We start from the raw sequence: 19,132 nt of genomic DNA on the forward strand, positions 1-19,132 counted from the left end.
TTTACATCTTCAGCGCTGGACTTTACATCTCCAGCGCTAGACTTTACATCTCTAGCGCTAGACTTTACATCTCCAGCGCTAGACTTTACACATCTTCAGCGCAGGACTTTAAAAGACACTTTATAATCTGTGTGAGACCAACAGGGCTCCGTAGTATCCTGTTGGATATATAGTCTTTTTCATTTATTTAGACAGTTCGATTTTCCGAACATTTTGCTGAGGCGTTTCAAAACTATTAACTGCTTACAAAAGTTTTGCAATTTAAACATAGATATTTTCGTTGGCTGCTATTTTTGCGATCTCAATACTTTTCTCTCGCAGGGGCTTAATTCGTGCATCAAACGATTATATAACCGTTCATATAAAAAAGTTTACTTTCTACAACTATTCATCCGAGGTATATTTTCGCACATTTTACATGATCGGGAAATTAGCGAAAATAGCCCCTGCGCAGAAATTTCAAAGTGTTTGACATACTAGTATTGAAACACAAAACTTGCCACTTTGAACAAATATGTAGTTCCATATGAATAACTGGAGATATTGCTTTTCGCCAATCAAAAAGCAACCAAACGACAACACTTTAAGTTATGAATTTTATAATGTGCTCTTACAAGTGAGAAAAAAAAACATCTACTTAACGAGAAAAAATAAAGATATCATGTATACAATAATGAGACATCAAACCTAACGACAAATTATAACATTAAGAGGTAAACATTGTGTATTTAACAAAAGGCGATTGTATTCTCAATACATGTACATACATTGTAGTTGACATTTATTAAATACAGTAGATATTAACTAAATACATACTTCCAGCTCGTATACTGATATTCTTGAATGAATTCACTAAAATTGCTTTGTTCTTTTTACTATAACCATGCACAAGTTTGTTGTATTCACCAATAACAGACATTATAATTCGTGGTTCGCCTTTTATAGCATCTAACGATATTGAAGGTGTAACTAACTTATCCACTGTTGGTGGGTCGATGACCTTGTTAAAGAAAAGGAGAACCTATATTACAAAATTTATTGAGATTTAGATAATAATATTTGTTATGAACGTAGAACATTACATTATTGAGTTATGTTGTTTGCAGGTATTATTATACAGTTCACTGGATTTGTTTGGGGATTTTTTCCAATAATAGTTCATACATAGAATAACTTCTTACTCTTTAATAAAACTTAATAAATGCATGTCAATGAAAATCTTACTAAGCAGCCTAATTATGAAAATTTACCGGCTCTTGATTTTCCTTTTGCTGAACATTTGCAAAATCATCCACTAAGGTAGCAACTGGGTCTACATCCGTTCTACTGTATAAAGGACTGATATCTAAGGACTGGAGCTCTGATGTTACAGAAAAACTTGTAGCAGTATCACCACTTTCTGATGATCCATCACTTTCACTACTTACAGTGTCGGAGATAAAAGTCTAGAATTAGAAAGAAAAAAAACAGATAGACAGACAGATAGACAATAGTAAATTAATAAATTGTCATTTTTAGTTTATGTTCTACATGACAAAGTTATATAACCTTATTTTATCAGCACTGACAGCGGAAAAAAAACGTTTATGTTCCTCCAAAATTATTTCGAAAGTTCGCAAAATAGATGTTCAAGCAACGCTTAAAAGAGTAAGAATATAAAATGGGAACCATTCAAATCGTATGTCGAAAAGGGACACATTATGCATTGACAAAAACAAAAAGATAAACAAAAAACAAAAAACAACACGTCATGAAAACACTACATGTAAAACAAACTGATTGATTAAGTAAAACGAACGGAGGCCTATAGTTACTTACATCTCCGTCATTTGGTCTCTGGTGGATAGTTATCTCATTGGTTATCAAACTACATGTTCTTTTTTATACCAACTAGTGCGGTAATGAACTTTCTAGTGTCTCCCGTTGATTCGTATGATTTTTTTTACGTGACTCGGCATTTATGCATTCCGCCATCAGGTTTTTTGACTTCTTAACTTTGGTCATTCCTGGTGCAGGTGGGTCCTGAGGTGCTATTCGGACCCAAAGGAGTTTTACAGTATTGTTTCTAATTTGTTTACCCTTGTATTTATATTGACTTAATTTTTACTTTATCGAGAAAGTGTTTACTGTATACGGTAGGTACTATCAACGACAAAAACTTTTTTGTTGACGTCATTATCAACGTCAAATTTGCTATCTACTACACCTTTTTTGTTTGCGTCTTTATTAGATTATTGTGTATTTAAAAAAAAAGAAGATGTGGCATAATTGCTAATGAGACAACTCTCCACCAGAGACCAAATGACATAGAAGTTAACAGCTATTGGTCACCGTACGGTCTTCAACAATGAGCAACACCCATACCTCATAGTCAACGTTAAAAGGCCCCGAAATGACAATTGTAAAAGAATTCAAGCGAGAAAACTAACGGCCTGATATATGTACAAAACAATGAACGAAAAACAAATATGATATACAGCATCAAACGACAACCACTAAATTAAAGGCTCCTAACTTGGGACAGGCACATACAGAATGTGGCGGGTTAAACTAGTTTGAAGGCGCCAACCCTCCCTCTAACCTTGGACAGAGGTGTAACGGAAAAATATAAGAACAAACTATAAAAATCAGTTGAAAAGGGCTTAACTCATCGATACAAAGGAGAAATACATGGCAGGTACTTATACATCCCCGCAACAACATAAAAAAAAGACACTAAATACAGGTCTGAGAGTACTCGCAGGTACTGACAGCTAGTTCAAAGCCAATAACGACTAATAAAAAATCATTGAACTAAGACTAAAATATCAATCAGTACACATCCAACATCCAATGGATAATATTTGTTTTAATTTGTTTGTCAGTTGTGTTGTATGTCTGTGATGTATGTTTACAGTTTTACACATTTTTGGCTGTTGGATCACAATTATTATCACATTACCCTATTATATCTGGGTTGCTCATCCAATTGTGTCAGTATAACGGAATTATAAACAACTGCCCTACGAGTGGGATGCTTAGCTAGCTATAATACCAGGTGTAACCCACTATTTTCTACGGAAAAAGCCTGTACTAAGTCAGACATATGGCAGATGTTTTTTTTTTTAGCTTTTTTCGTTGATTGATAGCGTTTGATTTTTTCAGTTTTTACTGACTTCCTCTTTTTGAATTTGCCGGTATTTCTGTTATACCGTTTTAGTTATTCAAGACATTGAAAAAACGAGTCGTAGAGATGATAGTTATCAACACAGGAAAGAGTATTGGAATGATATCACAGCTCCCTGAATATCTTCGTTGTCATCTGTTACATGTGTAAGACAAATTTAATTGTCTTTCAAGTTATAATGTCTTTAGTAAATATTTCGAAGATACGACTTTAACATTAAAGATTAATAACCCTTGTTCAAGAATAATAAAGTAGCCATCAGCCTGCAACAAAGTATAATCTGAATAGGATAATTCATACAAGTCTTGAACTATCGTTACTTCTTGGAATTATATATTCCATACGTAAGTGCTGTTAAAATCAAAAGATCATAATTGTAAAACTGAAATCATCTTCCTTGTCCTGAAGTCAAGTTCTCTGTCGACATTCAGTTTTTATTTCTTTGCCTTAGTGTAGGTATGAAAAAGACTTGACTGTATCTGTACATTCTTTGGTAAAAGATATTTCGCGAAAAAAGTATAAAGTTTTCTTTATCTACTTACAGGTAACAATGGTTTAGAAGGTACTAGTATCTGCACCATAAGTCGAAGTGCGACAGCATATCATGTCTCAGCCAAGACCAACAATTTATTGAAAAACAAAAACAAAGATAGTCTTAAGTTCGTATTACTGAATGGAACATGTGTTCGATGGTTTTTGTCTTTGTTGATATGTTTTTTTGAGCAGGAGTTAGGTATTGGTGGTTAATGTAGTCTGTTGTAAAAATAAACCAAAGTAAAGAACCAATGCCTTTTTTATTTTTTTTTCATTATCAATGCTAACCTTAAAATAATTGAATAAGTACAAAAATGTAACATGTTATTATCAAATGCATACTTACCTCCGTCTCTTGAGGCACATAGGATGTTGCGTCAAGTCTCTAATAACAATTGCAAAACGATAAAAGAGATATCAACAACAAATTATATAATCTTTCTGTTTCAAATAGCACTTTTTGGTAGATATTTTTTTAGCATCAAGGTAAATTAGCTAGCTTTGTACTTTGGAATGAAAAATAAACTTATATATAATTAAAAAATAAATCGACAAATGTAAAATGAGTCCAGTACAATTTTATATTGCAAATTATCAGATCACACACAGTTATTGAAAGCTAAGTAAATGCATCTTTATTTTCATGAGGAAATATTTCGGGTATTTTTAGTACAATAACATAACTGTTTTTTTATAATAAAAGTGTACCATTTTTTTTCTTTACACTTAAACTTCCTTTAGGGGAACAATAACTTCCGTAAGACATATATTTAGATATGTACTTGAATGAGGCACACCCGCAAAAATGATAATAAAAATCATCAAAATTTTGGTAATAAAAGCTCTCATTCTAGGTATGTCTCTCTAAAGTTTAGGTACCATAGCATTCATTGTCGACTTTGTGTCAGTTATAAATAAATGTTCAAATATTTAGTTTAATTTAAAGAATTGGGAGTGCATATTTACGTACTGTTCCATTATATCCTGAAACTTTAATATTTCACAGGAAGAATGACTTATAAATCATAGTTCTTATAAAAGTAATCAAATATATGAAGGATATAGATAACTTACGTGGACTGAAAGCTTGACAATCTATAAAATATATAAGAAAAACTCAAATCGGAGTATATTAAAATGAATCCTAATATTAAATAATTTTCAGAATAAACACAAAACTCAAACATGTCTTAAGACCAGAATGTCAATAAGGTTAGGAACGTTAGAGGCTCTGAGGAGCCAATATTATTGACCTGGCTTCTAAAACAAATGTTCACGAGTCTGACTTTTCACTGTCCCGGAAGGTTTACTATGCATTAGAAGATTGATGCGTTGAACTCTTAGTATCCCCTATATATTTTTAGAAATGGAGTACGCTAGTTCAGAGGCAGATGGGTTTATGATATAAGTAACAAATTATACATGTAATTAATTACAAAGTATCAATGGTAAATTTTGATAAAATTGAAACGAAAAAAAAAAAAAATATTCTATACCTTTCATACTTAGATAAGTTTGCATTAGTCATTATTAAATGACGACGAAAAATGAAAGCGAACAAAAATAACGGAATAATATTAGGAAAACAAATAAATTGGTTTCCTAACTAAAGAGAAAATAAGGACATGGGAGTCGTATCGTGCACACACAAACACTATTCAATAAGCTACTCATGGTTACACGAAATAGCATCAAAGAAATTAAAACAAAAAAGCCATGGAACAAGGGTCTTGAAATATATCTTTTTTTGCAATATACAAAAACGAAATGTTTTGCTAGAATATACAAAAAACACCCCTATTCTTTCAAATATGATTGTGAAATTAGAACTCATTTGAGTCATAGTTTGAATATTAAGTGAATAATCATTGTCTTTCAACCATTTGTTCCTGTTTGAAAAGAAAAGTGGTTGTCTTATAATTATTGATAATTACAAACTAACTACGGAGATCTAATTCTGGAAAACGTTCTAAGAGAGACCGAACATCGAATTAGTTTATGAACGCACCTCGCGCATGACTAAACCATTGGTTGTGGATGCTGACGAGGTGCGTAATTTCTATATTCGAGCTCCATTACTTGTTAATTTGCTTATTTAATAATTCTGCCGAATATATTAGGAATCAAATGAAAACCATTAAATATCTTACTTAACTTTAATTTTTTCTATGACATTGTTGTGGTAAATATAGTACCGAACAAATACAGCGAAATAAAGTGAAAATGACAATACTAATAAATTTAATAAAACTTTAATAAAAGTTGAACTTACCTTTTTCTTTTTCCTTGTATAGCCCTACAAAATATTTGCTCTTTAGAACAGTGTGCTACATTAAAGAGGCTTTTCTAAAAGAACGTTAAAAGCCCTTTGTTTTAAGGGATCGTATGTATTTGTATAAAGTGTATACAACAGAAGAAACGTAAAAGAAATAAGATGCAGGCCTGGCTGTTTCTAAAATAAAAGTATTTTTAATCTTAAAGTACAAAAGCGACTATAAAAAAAAAAAAACTACACAAAAAAAAAAAAAAACAGAATTGAATGTCAGAAGGAGAAGGACAGCCTGTACGTATCTAGAACAAAAACATGCAAAAATCATAGACCATATAGTGCGTTTTGGCGTTGATTCATCAAATTTATTTTAAATACTGCTGAGCGACCTATAAAAATTTATATGTGCAAAAAAAGCAGATATAACATGATTATATAAAAATATCTATGTTTAGCTGTTGCCTCGGCTATCCAATGGGGACAACGTATCGTAAAGTTTTACAAGTAAAAATGTACATGTATGTATCTTTACTATATGTTGTGAATAAGACGAGATGCACAGATGCAAATGCATAACATCTCAGAGCTCCTCAACATCATAAGAAGTAATGCAGGAGATCCCAAAACTTTAGTTCGTATCCCGCTGTGGGATGTATACATTTTCAGATTCAAATACGCAGTTTTAACATTGTTGGGATAAACCTAATAAATTGGGAAAAGGGACTCCAGAGTTGTTAAAATCTATATTATATGCTTTCCAATAATGTAATATACTAACTGCATTTTTGCATTGATTTTTTTTTTTTGCATCTATGTAGTTTCCTTCATTATGATTCTATATTTAGCCTCTGATTTATCTCTTTTGGATGGTTAGGTGTGGTGTCAGACCTTTGTTACGAACGAAAACGAAATTACAAGCACAAGTTGATATCATAAGTACTGAATACTTACTTTTTATAAAGAATAGAAAACCTAATGAAACAGAACATACATAGATATGAGATCTTGAATGCCGAAATACGAACAGAATTTACATATATATGTTTTGGTGTTGGAACATGCCATAACAAATTAATTAACTTCGATTTTTGTGTGTTAAAATATGGGCATTAAAACGCATGATATTTTAGTTGTTCCCTTTCAAAAAATATATAAGCAGCATTCTCCATGCTATGACAACATAATGTATTTGTTTAATTTCAAATTTTGGATCTTGTTGAAAAGTACACGTTTATTTCCTTTTTTATTTGAATATGCAATTTGATTTAAAAGCAACCAAAATTAAGAAAAAAATGAGAATGGAAACGGGGAATGTGTCAAAGAGACAACAACCCGACCAAAGATCAGAAAACAGCCCAAAGCCACCAATGGGTCTTCACCACAGCGAGAAAATCCCACACCCGGAGGCGGACTTCAGCAAGCCCCTAAACAAAAAATACATCATTTATATATATGTATATATATATAGAATTTAAATCAAAAGTAAGGTACCAGAGAAACCTAACATTAATTGTGCGTAGTCTTACAAATAAATGGACAAGTGAAGTATGGATATAATATATCGTTCTTGACGCAATTGAAAAAGAATCAAAGGTATAGCGATTTTATTGTTGATCTTAATCTCAAAGTCACAGCGAGGCCTTCATCATGAAGGAAAACTCTTACCTCACTTCAAGTTCAAGCCGGCCCATCAGCCAGTTTAAGCAAAATAATATGTTAGATGTCGATCTACACATGTTCATTGAAGAACACAGCTGCGGGATAATATATAACAAATGCTGTCATAAGTTGTCCGACATTCTCAATGTAAAATAAAGAAACAATACAAGCAATAAGACAAATACGGTGAATTTGAAGATATATGTTAGATAAGTTAACAGGAAAAAACAAGCACGTATAAATAAACAAAATGACAGAAGATGAAAAATGAAGTGGCGAACATCAAAATAGAAATATCTCAGAAATAAATACGTCATAATTGTAAAAATATAAGAGGATTAAACTTAAGTACGGAGAATTGTCCATTTTGTCAGGAAAAAATATCTGGCAAGTGACAGAGGTACCAAACGTTATTGTATCTGCTTAACTAAGATCGAACATTGTTCTCCAAATGAATTAAAAGTTTTATTTTGCACTTACCGGATCGGAAAATTTTCTAACAATCCAGATTTTAGCAGCATTCTGAAAAGGGAAGTAAAATATCTTTTAAATAAACAGACATTTTATAAAGTTTAAATTATTTTCGTCATATTTATAGTTATTGTTCGTTGTCCGTATGAATTCGGATTATATAGAGTTTAAGTTCATTTACATATAATGATGTGTTGGACAATTTTGTTGTATGCAAATGTCAATTTGAATATTGTTATTTGGGCTGTGTTTGGATATACGCCAGAGGTGGCCTATGGTTATCCATAGGTACCTTTGGTTTGATATTCTATATATCAAAATATCAAACCATTGGTACCCAAAGATACATATGGGTAACCATAGGCTGCCTTAGGCGTATATCCAAACACAGCCTCGATTATGGCTGTGTTTGGATAATTGCCTATGGCGCCTATGGTTACCAATATGTACCTGTGGGTACCCATGGTTTGATATTTTGATATATAAAATATCAAACCATTGGCCGCCTCAGGCGTATACCAAAACACAGCCTATATTACATATGGTTTGATGTTTCTTGCTTCTCATTGGTTTATTTGGTCACGTGTTTCTCCAATATATATTTTGTATTTTTTTCACTATTTTGACATATTGGCTGTGTTTGGATATAGGCCTGAGGCGGCATATGGTTACCCATAGGTACATTTGGGTACTTGTAGTTTGATATTTTATATATCAAAATATCAAACCATGGGTACCCACAGGTACCTATAGGTAACCATAGGCTGCATTAGGCGTATATCCAAACACAGCCATTGACTCGACGTTACTATTTTCAAAAATGATATTGACTCCATGTTACTAAAAATAGTAACATCGAGTCAATATCATTTCCAAAAATAGTAACATCGAGTCAATATCATTTTCAAACTTACACTTCTTACATTTGTACGATTTTGCCCCCAGCAGAGCTATGGAAAAACAGTACATTAACGAGTGTTAAACGGACACTTTTTATGAATAGAGTCAATCGTGCAAGCAGTGAGTTCATAGGCACTTATCGTACACCTTGTGACCTAATTACCTGGTTTTATAAATATAATTTATATGAAAAGTGTTCATAAAGATTATATTCATAAAAAAGTTAACTATGTCCCAAAATGCTGAAATTAAATAAAGTGTCTACGATGTTACTGACTGCAAGAGTAACTTCAACCATAAAATGTTTCCAGGTAAAAACCTCTGGGTTTGCTTAGTAGTTAAGCTGAAATCTTTAGAATCGCCTAAATCGAACTATCCTGAGGATATCCCCTTTTCTCTTCATGTTCAAGGAATTTATTTAAGTCGAATTGTGATAGCGCATAATCAGTCTCAACGTCAAATAAACTAACACCCATTTTGGATATAGGGATGGAAAATGAAATAAATATTGTGTCACGTGATAAATACCTAAAAAAACAAATGATTTCCAAAAAAAGTGGATAAAAAGAAAATTAAAACGGGACAAAATCAATTATTATTCATAACATTTCATTCCCCATTAAAAAAAAAGAAGAAGAGAGAAACAGCTTTTTTTGTATTTATATATTTTGTTTTTTATTTTATTGATTTCATATTTATAGATATTAGAAGATGTGGTATGAGTGCCAATGAGACAACTCTCCATCCAAGTCAAAATTTATAAAAGTAAACCATTATAGGTCACAGTACGGTCTTCAACACGGAGCCTTGGCTCACACCGAACAGTAAGCTATAAAGAGCCCAAAAAATTACTAGTGTAAAACCATTCAAACGGGAAAACCAACGGTCTAATCTATATGAAAAACGAGAAGCGAGAAACACTGAGGAACCACATCAACAAACGACAACTACTGAACATCAGATTCCTGACTTAGGACAGGTGCAAACAAATGCAGCGGGTTTAAACGTTTTAATGGTACCAAACCTTCACCCTTTTTCTGAAACAATAGTGTAACATCACAACATAGAAAGACACACTATAAAATATCAACTGAAATAGCTTAACTCAATCAAAGGACATATTAACACCATTGAACATACACTGAACAAATAAATTTGACCTATGACACAATGTAAATACAAAATAAATAAACTAAGGGAAGAATAATAAAAGTAACATGTTATATCGGTAAGAAATGTTAAACAATTAAAGAAAAATAATATGCTCGAACAAAAATACCATCCATTTGCAATAACTTTAAACACAGGTAAATGAAAATAATTTTGTTGTTAGGTATACGTGTACAGTACCAATAGAGAAAGGAAATATTTTTACAAAAAAAATAATTTTGATGTTCATAGTACGAAGTGAAAATTTATAGTTATACCAAACACTTATCAAAGCTTGTATATAGACCAGATATAACCCTGAATAACATTAAATAACAAAAAAGCAATACAATTAGTATCAACAGGTCAAATAAACAAGAAAGTACGATTTGAGAGTACTAGCAGTTACTGACAGCTAGTTAAAAGCCAAAACAATTAATAATAAAAAATCATGCATCAGAGACTAAAATCAACGAATATACATGTTATATTTACTTTTGTCTGATTACTTTTTTCTTATTTCATTTTCATACTTTATTGAATGTTAAAATGTCTTAACCCTGCTACACATATTTTTGTTGTTTGTTTTTAGTACTTTTGGGGGTATGAACCAGAGAAGGGGACAATAATCCCCCACTTTCAAAATGGGGAAGGGAGGAGGCAAAACATATTTCTTTGTTTGGTTTTGTTTGTTTTTAGGTATGTATGCTTTTTCTTGGTGTGGAGGGGTATATATAAATGCAGGGGCGTAGGAGCCGGGAAAGGGGGGCCATACTCGCATTACCACTTGCAAAAGTGAGAGTCAAAACTATAAGCCCCCCCCCCCCCCCCCCCTTTCCACATACACACACACACACACACTTTTGTTGGCAATTTATTTGTTATTAAAATATAAAATGGCTACGAAAGAGGACATTTTCTTATTTCTAAACTATTAAACTGTTAAAATAGAAAATATAGTTTAAAGGTCTTTTTTTTATTGCCAATTTAAGAAGTCCGTCTCCCCTTTCCCAACTTTTCAATCTACTCCTACTTCACTGATATGTATCAAAGAAATAAGCAATTATTTTACTCGCACACAGCTTATAGAATTTATAGAATTGAGAAGCGCTAGTGTTCAGCCAAAATCCTTAATTTATTAAAAAAAAAGACTAAATATCTTCAAACATAGTAGCTCATAAACCGGTATGCATATTTTTTTTTAGGTTCATTCTTTTTAATTATGCAATCGTCTTTTAAATGCAACATGTATTACTTTCTAATTAAAAACGTCGTACATGTCAGATACAAAACAAAAGTAACAAAATGAATGGGATGGTAACAACCAGTCGTATTGTTTTTCTGCGCTTGTAGTCAGGTCAAGGTCCTCGGCTATCGCCTCGTACCAGACTCCTCGTGCAGACAAAAACTATACGGCAACGGTTGTTACCAGCCTGTTTTTTTTTGTTACCTTTGTTCTGTATCTAATACATGTAATATATAAATTAAGTGCTTTCACTCAGTCAATACGTTATATATGGACCTGTTAGATTATATTGAAACTCGGACTTCGTCCTCGGTCAATATAATCTGAACAGGTCCGTATACAACATATTGGCCACGTCAAAAGTCCATAATTGATAAATATTAGATTATTATGTTATTAAATATTGTTTGCAAGAGAAAAGAACAAGTTACTGCGAGTTTTATCTTATTTATACGAAGGAATTTATTAAAGAAATACTTAAAATTCGGACCAGCAGGCGAGGAAGAATGTAATGGTTATTCATTGTGTCTTCATTGTTTCATGTTTCCAATTCTTTTTGATTAATGATTCAATAAACTACATGGTAAATAAGGTCAAAATTAACGGTTCAATGCATGCATTATGATTCAAATCAGGTTGAATTATTGACTTCCAGGTCAATAATACATCAGCGATGTTTTTTTAGATTATTTTGACAAAATTGTACCCAAATGGCTGCTAATAGCGAAGTTTTATTTCTATATGCCGCTTTTAAAAATGTTTGAAACAAAACAAAATCAGTTTTTATTTTTTTTGGGTCTAATTGGTAGATAACGCCCCTTTAATGTTGACATCAACCAGTATAACTATATCCCAAGATTTCTTTTTTTCAATTTAAAGAACAAAATAAGTCTTTATGCTATCATGATCTCGTGATTAAGTTTTTATGTACATATGTTATAAATAACACTCCCATTTTAAAAAAAAATTGAAATGGCAATTTTGTTCGATTGATTGTTGTTTACAATGCTTAACGTCGTAGTCTGTGGCAAATATATCATGCTTGTTCAGTACGTGAACAAATTAACAATAACTTCAATGAGTAAATCCAGCAAAGCTGGTCGATCGGGATGGAAGTTGAAAATTTAGACTGCAATTGGGAAAAAGTGTATGTTGGATAGGGATAATAGTTTTGCCTTGGAACACGTACAGAAACCTCAATGAGTGGAAGCAGTGATTTTTTAACGTGCCAAGAGCGTGGCATTCTCCCTTCATTGGCGTATATATTACCCGTTCCGTTGGACGTTGAGAAAAAAAATAAAGATATCCATTGAGGTTACGTACCGATTCTAGAGACAGGTGTTGAGTGTGTATTGAAATAACGTACCCATTCTAGAGACAAGTGTTGAGTATGCATTGAAGTAACGTACCGATTCTAGAGACAAGTGTTGAGTGTGCATTAAATTACGTACCCATTCTAGAGACAAGTGTTGAGTATGCATTGAAGTTACGTACCGATTCTAGAGACAAGCGTGGAGTATGAATTGAAATTACGTACCAATTTTAGAGACAAGTGTTGAGTATGCATTGAAGTTACGTACCGATTCTAGAGACAAGTGTTGAGTATGCATTGAAGTTACGTTCCGATTCTAGAGACAAGTGTTAAGTATGATTTGTAAATAATTTATGCTCGTTTAAATTTTTGAATAAAAACATAATATAGTACGGCTTACAGACACACGATTTTTATATCATTTTTGCAAATTTGACTACGTAACTCCCATCCACCTGAAAATGCTGTCAAATAGATGGCAGGTTTTATTTTCCATTATGCTCGATCTACTTTGAAAAGTTCAATTGCTATGCACATCAAATGTGTAGTATACATATCTATATCATTTATGGAAAGCTTAATACTAAAATATATGATAAAAGAGATGATTTTTCATTTCCTATCGTTAATTATCCATTTTTAGATGGTGACGTTCCCTTGTCACCATCTTACGGTGTTTATATATCTCAACTTGTACGATTCGCTCGTGTATGTAACAATGTTTTAGATTTTAACGAGAGAAATTTATGTATTACTGAAAAATTATTACACCAGGGTTTTCGATATATATCACAAACTAGTCAAAACATTTACTAAATTTTATCATCGGTATAAGGACATCATTCATAAATATAGCTCAACATGCAGACTTCTTATACGTTCAGGTATTTCACATCCAACTTTTTATGGAAATATTCTTTATAAAGCACAAAAATGTCAGTATTCACCTCTGAAGCTAACAAAACCTTTAAATAGACTTATTAAGAAGGGATATAGTTACGATACTGTTGTCAGGTCATTAAAGATTGCATATTTTGGCGTTAATATTGATTCACTTATAGGGTCTTTGCATCGGCACTAGACACATTTATTTAAAAACCAGTTGTTGGCATGACACGGGTTATGTTCTTCTCATATATATCATGATGGTATGATACTAAACCCCTAACGGGAAGGATTGTGCCTGATATTCATATGATGAAGACATAATCTTTCAATCAGTTTAATTGAAGTCTGGAGCTGGCATGTCAGTTAACTGCTAGTTTGTTGTTATTTATGTATTATTGTCATTTTGTTTATTTTCTTTGGTTACATCTTCTGACATCAGACTCGGACTTCTCTTGAACTGAATTTTAATGTGCGTATTGTTATGCGTTTACTTTTCTACATTGGCTAGAGGTATAGGGGGAGGGTTGAGATCTCATAAACATGTTTAACCCCGCCGCATTTTTGCGCCTGTCCCAAGTCAGGAGCCTCTAGCCTTTGTTAGTCTTGTATTATTTTTAATTTTAGATTCTTGTGTACAATTTGGAGTTTAGTATGGCGTTCATTATCACTGAACTAGTATATATATTTGTTTAGGGGCCAGCTGAAGGACGCCTCCGGGTGCGGGAATTTCTCGCTGCATTGAAGACCTGTTGGTGACCTTCTGCTGTTGTCTGTTCTATGGTCGGGTTGTTGTCTCTTTGACACATTCCCCATTTCCATTCTCAATTTTATTATTAAAAGATACATTTAAATCGAATTTTATCAGTTTGAAAACTTGTGATAAACCACACGCTGATTTAATATGTCTCGCCACACATGTATCTTTTCGGAGCATTGCACTCGGCCTTTTCCTTTTATTCATTTGAGGAACCAATTTTACCACAATATTCCATTTCCAAATTTTAAAATCTCCGGTAAACCTCGGATTTTTAAGTTTGAAAATACATGTATAACTATTTCGAATATCGTTATCAACGGGAGGATGTAGTATAATCTGGAATATTATCTTTGCACATCATTATGAAAGAAGATGTCGTTTAGAAATAAAGACAATGTCTTATTGCATTTCGGAATATGCTTTGATGAATTATGACAAAATACTTACAGGTAATGAGTCATCTTCATTATTGGAATTGTCAAAATACCTTGAAAACCGGAGTGCAAAATTCTGCAATATAATTAAGGTTTTAAACTCATATGCGCACCTCTAATTTTAGAGAGAGAGAGAGAGAGAGAGAAAAAACCCGTCAAAAACGGGAAACTATAAATTACTGACATTTTAACCATTATTAAAAAAGTCCTACATTGGTAATGTACTTACTGTTGATAATTTCGAGTTGATGCAACTTGCCAAGTGTATTTATCCAAAAGAACCTAAATTTAACAAAGCTACGTGTGGTTATAACCACCAATCTGTAGACATTATGTATTAGTATTAGTATAATGGAAACTGAAATACAAATGTACGATAAAAGAAACAATTTCATCTTTGCTATCCTTTATTTTGTACGGAGATGATCCTCTTAGCTTACCGTATCCTATAGCGTGTACATTCCACAGCTTGTACGAGTTGCTAGAATATTTTTTAATAAGGCTTCCTTGTCTTAAGTCATGAACCTGTAACTCATTGATTATCATTGGTTCATATCTGTCATATTTGTTTCTCGTAAATTATATTGTTAGTCATTAGGCCGTTATTTTTCTTGATTGAATTGTGTCACGTTTTTTAGTCTGAGCCTATTAAAGCTGCCGATACGGTATTTTTTTCTCTCATTGTTGAAGGCCGTATGGTGACCTATAACTGTTGTTATCGCACCTCGGGTAAGTTAGTGATGATATGATTGGTATAACGCCGTCACGTGGAACGCCTTACTGATCTTAATAGGGTATCATGACGTCACGTCTACTATTATTGTTATTGTATTTCATTGTTTATTTTTTACATTTTATACAAAACTTGACAGGAAAAGTCTCCTGTGCGATACGTTTGTTATACGGATCGCTGCTGACCCACTACGGATCTATAGAGGGTTAGTAATTACTGGAAGCAAACATTTTCCAGTAAAAATACTATTAACCGGTTTATGGTTTCTAAATTATTGCTAGCCCGGCTTTGGGTATACTTTTTATCCTTTTAGGTTTATAAGCTCTTGATTCCTGTAATAAGATTTTTATTTTTAAATATCCTGGCTCAGTGCATCACTGAAATGCGCATCTAGTGCATAAAAAATGGTATCGATAATGCTATTAATAGTCTTTTTATGGGAAATACTGGAAGTAAACATTTTTCCGCACTTTCTGTATTCATTTGTAATAAAACACTTATTTACTGGCTATTCGGAAAAATAAAGTTTATTTCGGGCCCCTCGACACTGACGTATATCAACTTGTTTAATGACGTTAGCAAAGCATTTCTGTATTTTTTTTCGCCCGCTTCAATTAAAAAAAAATATGTTTTACCCAAATTATTTCATTTGGAACAGTTAGAATTGCATTATACAGAGAATAATCCTGCATTGTGCCGAAATATTTACCAGTGTCTCTCTGCATAATAGAACACTTATTTACTGGCTATGAGGACAATAGAAAGTTTATTGTACCCCTTGACGCTGCACGTCGGGATCTTCGCGTCGGAAAATAGTTGGTGTCCCGAAGGATAATAATCTTTCTCTTGTCCTCATAACCAGTACATAAGTGTATACCATTTCATAGACAGTGAAGCGTTGTGTTCAAGCTCATTTATTTTATAATCAGACTATTTATCTTAAATTTTCATTTTAATGAATATCGGTAAAAATATGAATATATCCTATGGAAGGTGTGTTTGTGTGTGGCTTATAAATAAATAGACATAATACACGAATATCCTCTCCTGCATAACGACGGAAAGACTCGTGATAAATAATTCATACGTAACGAAACGAAAACTCGATCTTTAGGTCTCTAATATCTACTACTGAACCAAAAATAAAATGTCTAAGAATTTCTAATGATAGTTATTTCGTGAACAAATTGTCATCTTAAACAAAACAAACTCAATCTTTTTCTCGTTATTGATTATACACAGTTACATATACAAACAAAATCTACTTGCATAACAAAAAGACGTGACGTTTCTCTCATTATTGAAGGTCGTACGGTGGCTTATAATTGCTTACATCCACTTCATTTGAACTCTGGTGGATAGTTGCCCCCACACTACATCTCCTTAATTATATATGGACAACAGTTGGATTTCAGAACGACTGACATGCCATAAGTATTGCAAAACAGAGACATAAAAATAAACAACCAGCGGTGAACATTTTTAAGACTCGTAAAGAATTCATAAATATTCATATTTACCGAACTATTTGTCATAATTGGTGATGGTTCACAACACCTAGATATACGTTGAATATAATATAAATCTCTGAAAAAAAGAACGAAAAGGTTAAATAGTTCAGCAAGATGTTATCTTGATTATCAGACATTTTGATATATCTGGTGACGTAAAAAGTAAAATAACAAAAATACCAAACTCCAAGGAAAATTCAAAAGGGAAAGTCTCTTAACAAATGGCAAACTCAAAAGCTCAAACACATCAAACGAATGGAAAACAACTGTCATATTCCTGACTTGGTACAGACATTTCCTTATGTAGAAAATGGTGGATTAAACCTAGTTTTATAGCTTGCTTACATCCACTTTATTTGAACTTTGGTGGATAGTTGTCTCATTGGCAATCACATCTCATATCCTTATTTTTATATTAACCTCTCACTTGTATGACAGTTGCATAAAATTGCATTATACTATACTGACAACAACGTATGATTATGTTTTAATTATACGTAAATAAAATAAACTGCCAGTTAGAGGTTATCTTTTAAAGTTATAGCTTGATAAATATAGGTGATAAATAAGCGCTTCGAACGGAAAACGGGGGAAATGTACATTCTTTGTTATGAGAAATATCTCCCTTACATCAGGAAAAAATATTTTCAAGGCGTCACCTTCCGCCTCGTCGAAAAAATGGTCAATACGGCGAAACAGTACTCAATGCATTTCATCAACATTTAAAACAAAAAGCTAAGTGTAGTGCTGGTAAATGAAAAGTCTTTTCCGAGTGAAACAGGGCTTCCCTCCCAAGAAAGTAAAAATAACTTAGCATGGCGTGATGGACGGAGAGTGTGGTGTTAAAAGATTGAGCTTTAATTCCATATTTTGTTAAATTTTCTAAAGTGGAATCGTACTTTTTCATAAATTCTGCCTTTTGTGAAAAAAAGGTATTATATCTTTATAGAAAACGATATATGTATTTCGTTTGAAGTTTTTCTAGTACAAACTTAGTACGCATTGATCTCTGACACGACCACGCATGTCCAGTTAGAACCAGCTGTGATTTCACTCTCCATTAGAATGTGAAAATAAAACATCTTTATCATAGAAAGGGATATTAGATTTTGGCACTGCCAGGCCTTTGATAGACTATCTATGTTTTTTTACTTTATAATTACCTGTCTTTTCTCTTTTGGTTACTGCCATGGCGGTTTAAAGTTTCGAGGATAGTGAGCGTAATTGCCTGTACTGGTAAAAAATTTGGCAAGCGCAGTGAGACAATTTTTTTATAACGGCTTTATGGGAAAAACAAAATTTCGACCAAAGAGAGAGGGCGTCCTACGCCTCCCTCTGGATTCGCCACTGGCTGTCTCATTATTCAAATTTGATGGGTTACCCAAATAAATTGTCAGAAAAGAAAAAAAAAAAAAAAAAAACGGCATCGCACTTGCATGAAAATCATACAAACTTTCTATAAATTTAGTTATAGCGCATGTCACAATGTTATTTGAGTTCATTGTAATTAACAATTTACGTATACCTGTCTTAAATCTTAAAATAGAAACTCGTTTAATTGATCAACCTATTAACGTTTTTAAACTATATTTGTTTCCTGATTCATGTAATTTCTGTATTGTATAATGTCTGTCCTTTAAATAATGCGTTTGTTTTAATTGGTTTTCAAAAAACTATTCTAAGAGAAAGGAACCATCAAAGCAAGAGGACATATTTCTGAAAAGACTTGATAATAAAACAGAATTACTCATAAAAAATTAAAGAAACCACAAAATAAATACAACTATTAACTGTTACTTTATGATCGTACTTACCAAATGCATTTAGCTCAGAGCAACATTTCAGGGAAATATTATAATAGTAATATATAACAAATAAGTGTGCCTTTTGGTCCGTTTATTCTCTCTGTAAAATTCAACATTTTCTACTTTCCTTTTCGCTACGTGGAAGCTATTTAATATATTGTATTGTGTGATATGTATATATTTGTTAACAATATGCACAGCATTGTTCTTTAACAATGCTATTGTTCTTGTAAGTTCAAAGGAATAATATTTAATTTCATGTCTCAATTCAATTGTCAGCGATAAAATAACTTTTCGA

At 32.5% G+C, this 19,132-nt stretch overlaps 1 protein-coding gene across 1 annotated transcript; it reads right to left on the reverse strand.

Annotated features, from left to right (window-relative positions):
- Window positions 1–784: 784 nt before the first annotated feature.
- On the reverse strand, window positions 785–18,979 carry LOC127706582 (uncharacterized). Its single transcript, XM_052211238.1, has 9 exons — window positions 18,844–18,979; window positions 17,039–17,105; window positions 14,799–14,861; window positions 8,109–8,150; window positions 5,973–5,996; window positions 4,775–4,795; window positions 4,047–4,085; window positions 1,251–1,445; window positions 785–1,000 (listed from the first exon to the last, which is right to left on the reverse strand). Exons 2-9 carry the CDS (start codon window positions 17,051–17,053, stop codon window positions 785–787), a joined length of 615 nt encoding a protein of 204 aa, XP_052067198.1. The 5' UTR covers window positions 17,054–17,105; window positions 18,844–18,979.
- Window positions 18,980–19,132: the final 153 nt, after the last annotated feature.

Source organism: Mytilus californianus, unplaced genomic scaffold, assembly GCF_021869535.1.
Source record: "Mytilus californianus isolate M0D057914Y unplaced genomic scaffold, xbMytCali1.0.p SCAF_6, whole genome shotgun sequence".
Taxonomy (NCBI): domain Eukaryota; kingdom Metazoa; phylum Mollusca; class Bivalvia; order Mytilida; family Mytilidae; genus Mytilus; species Mytilus californianus.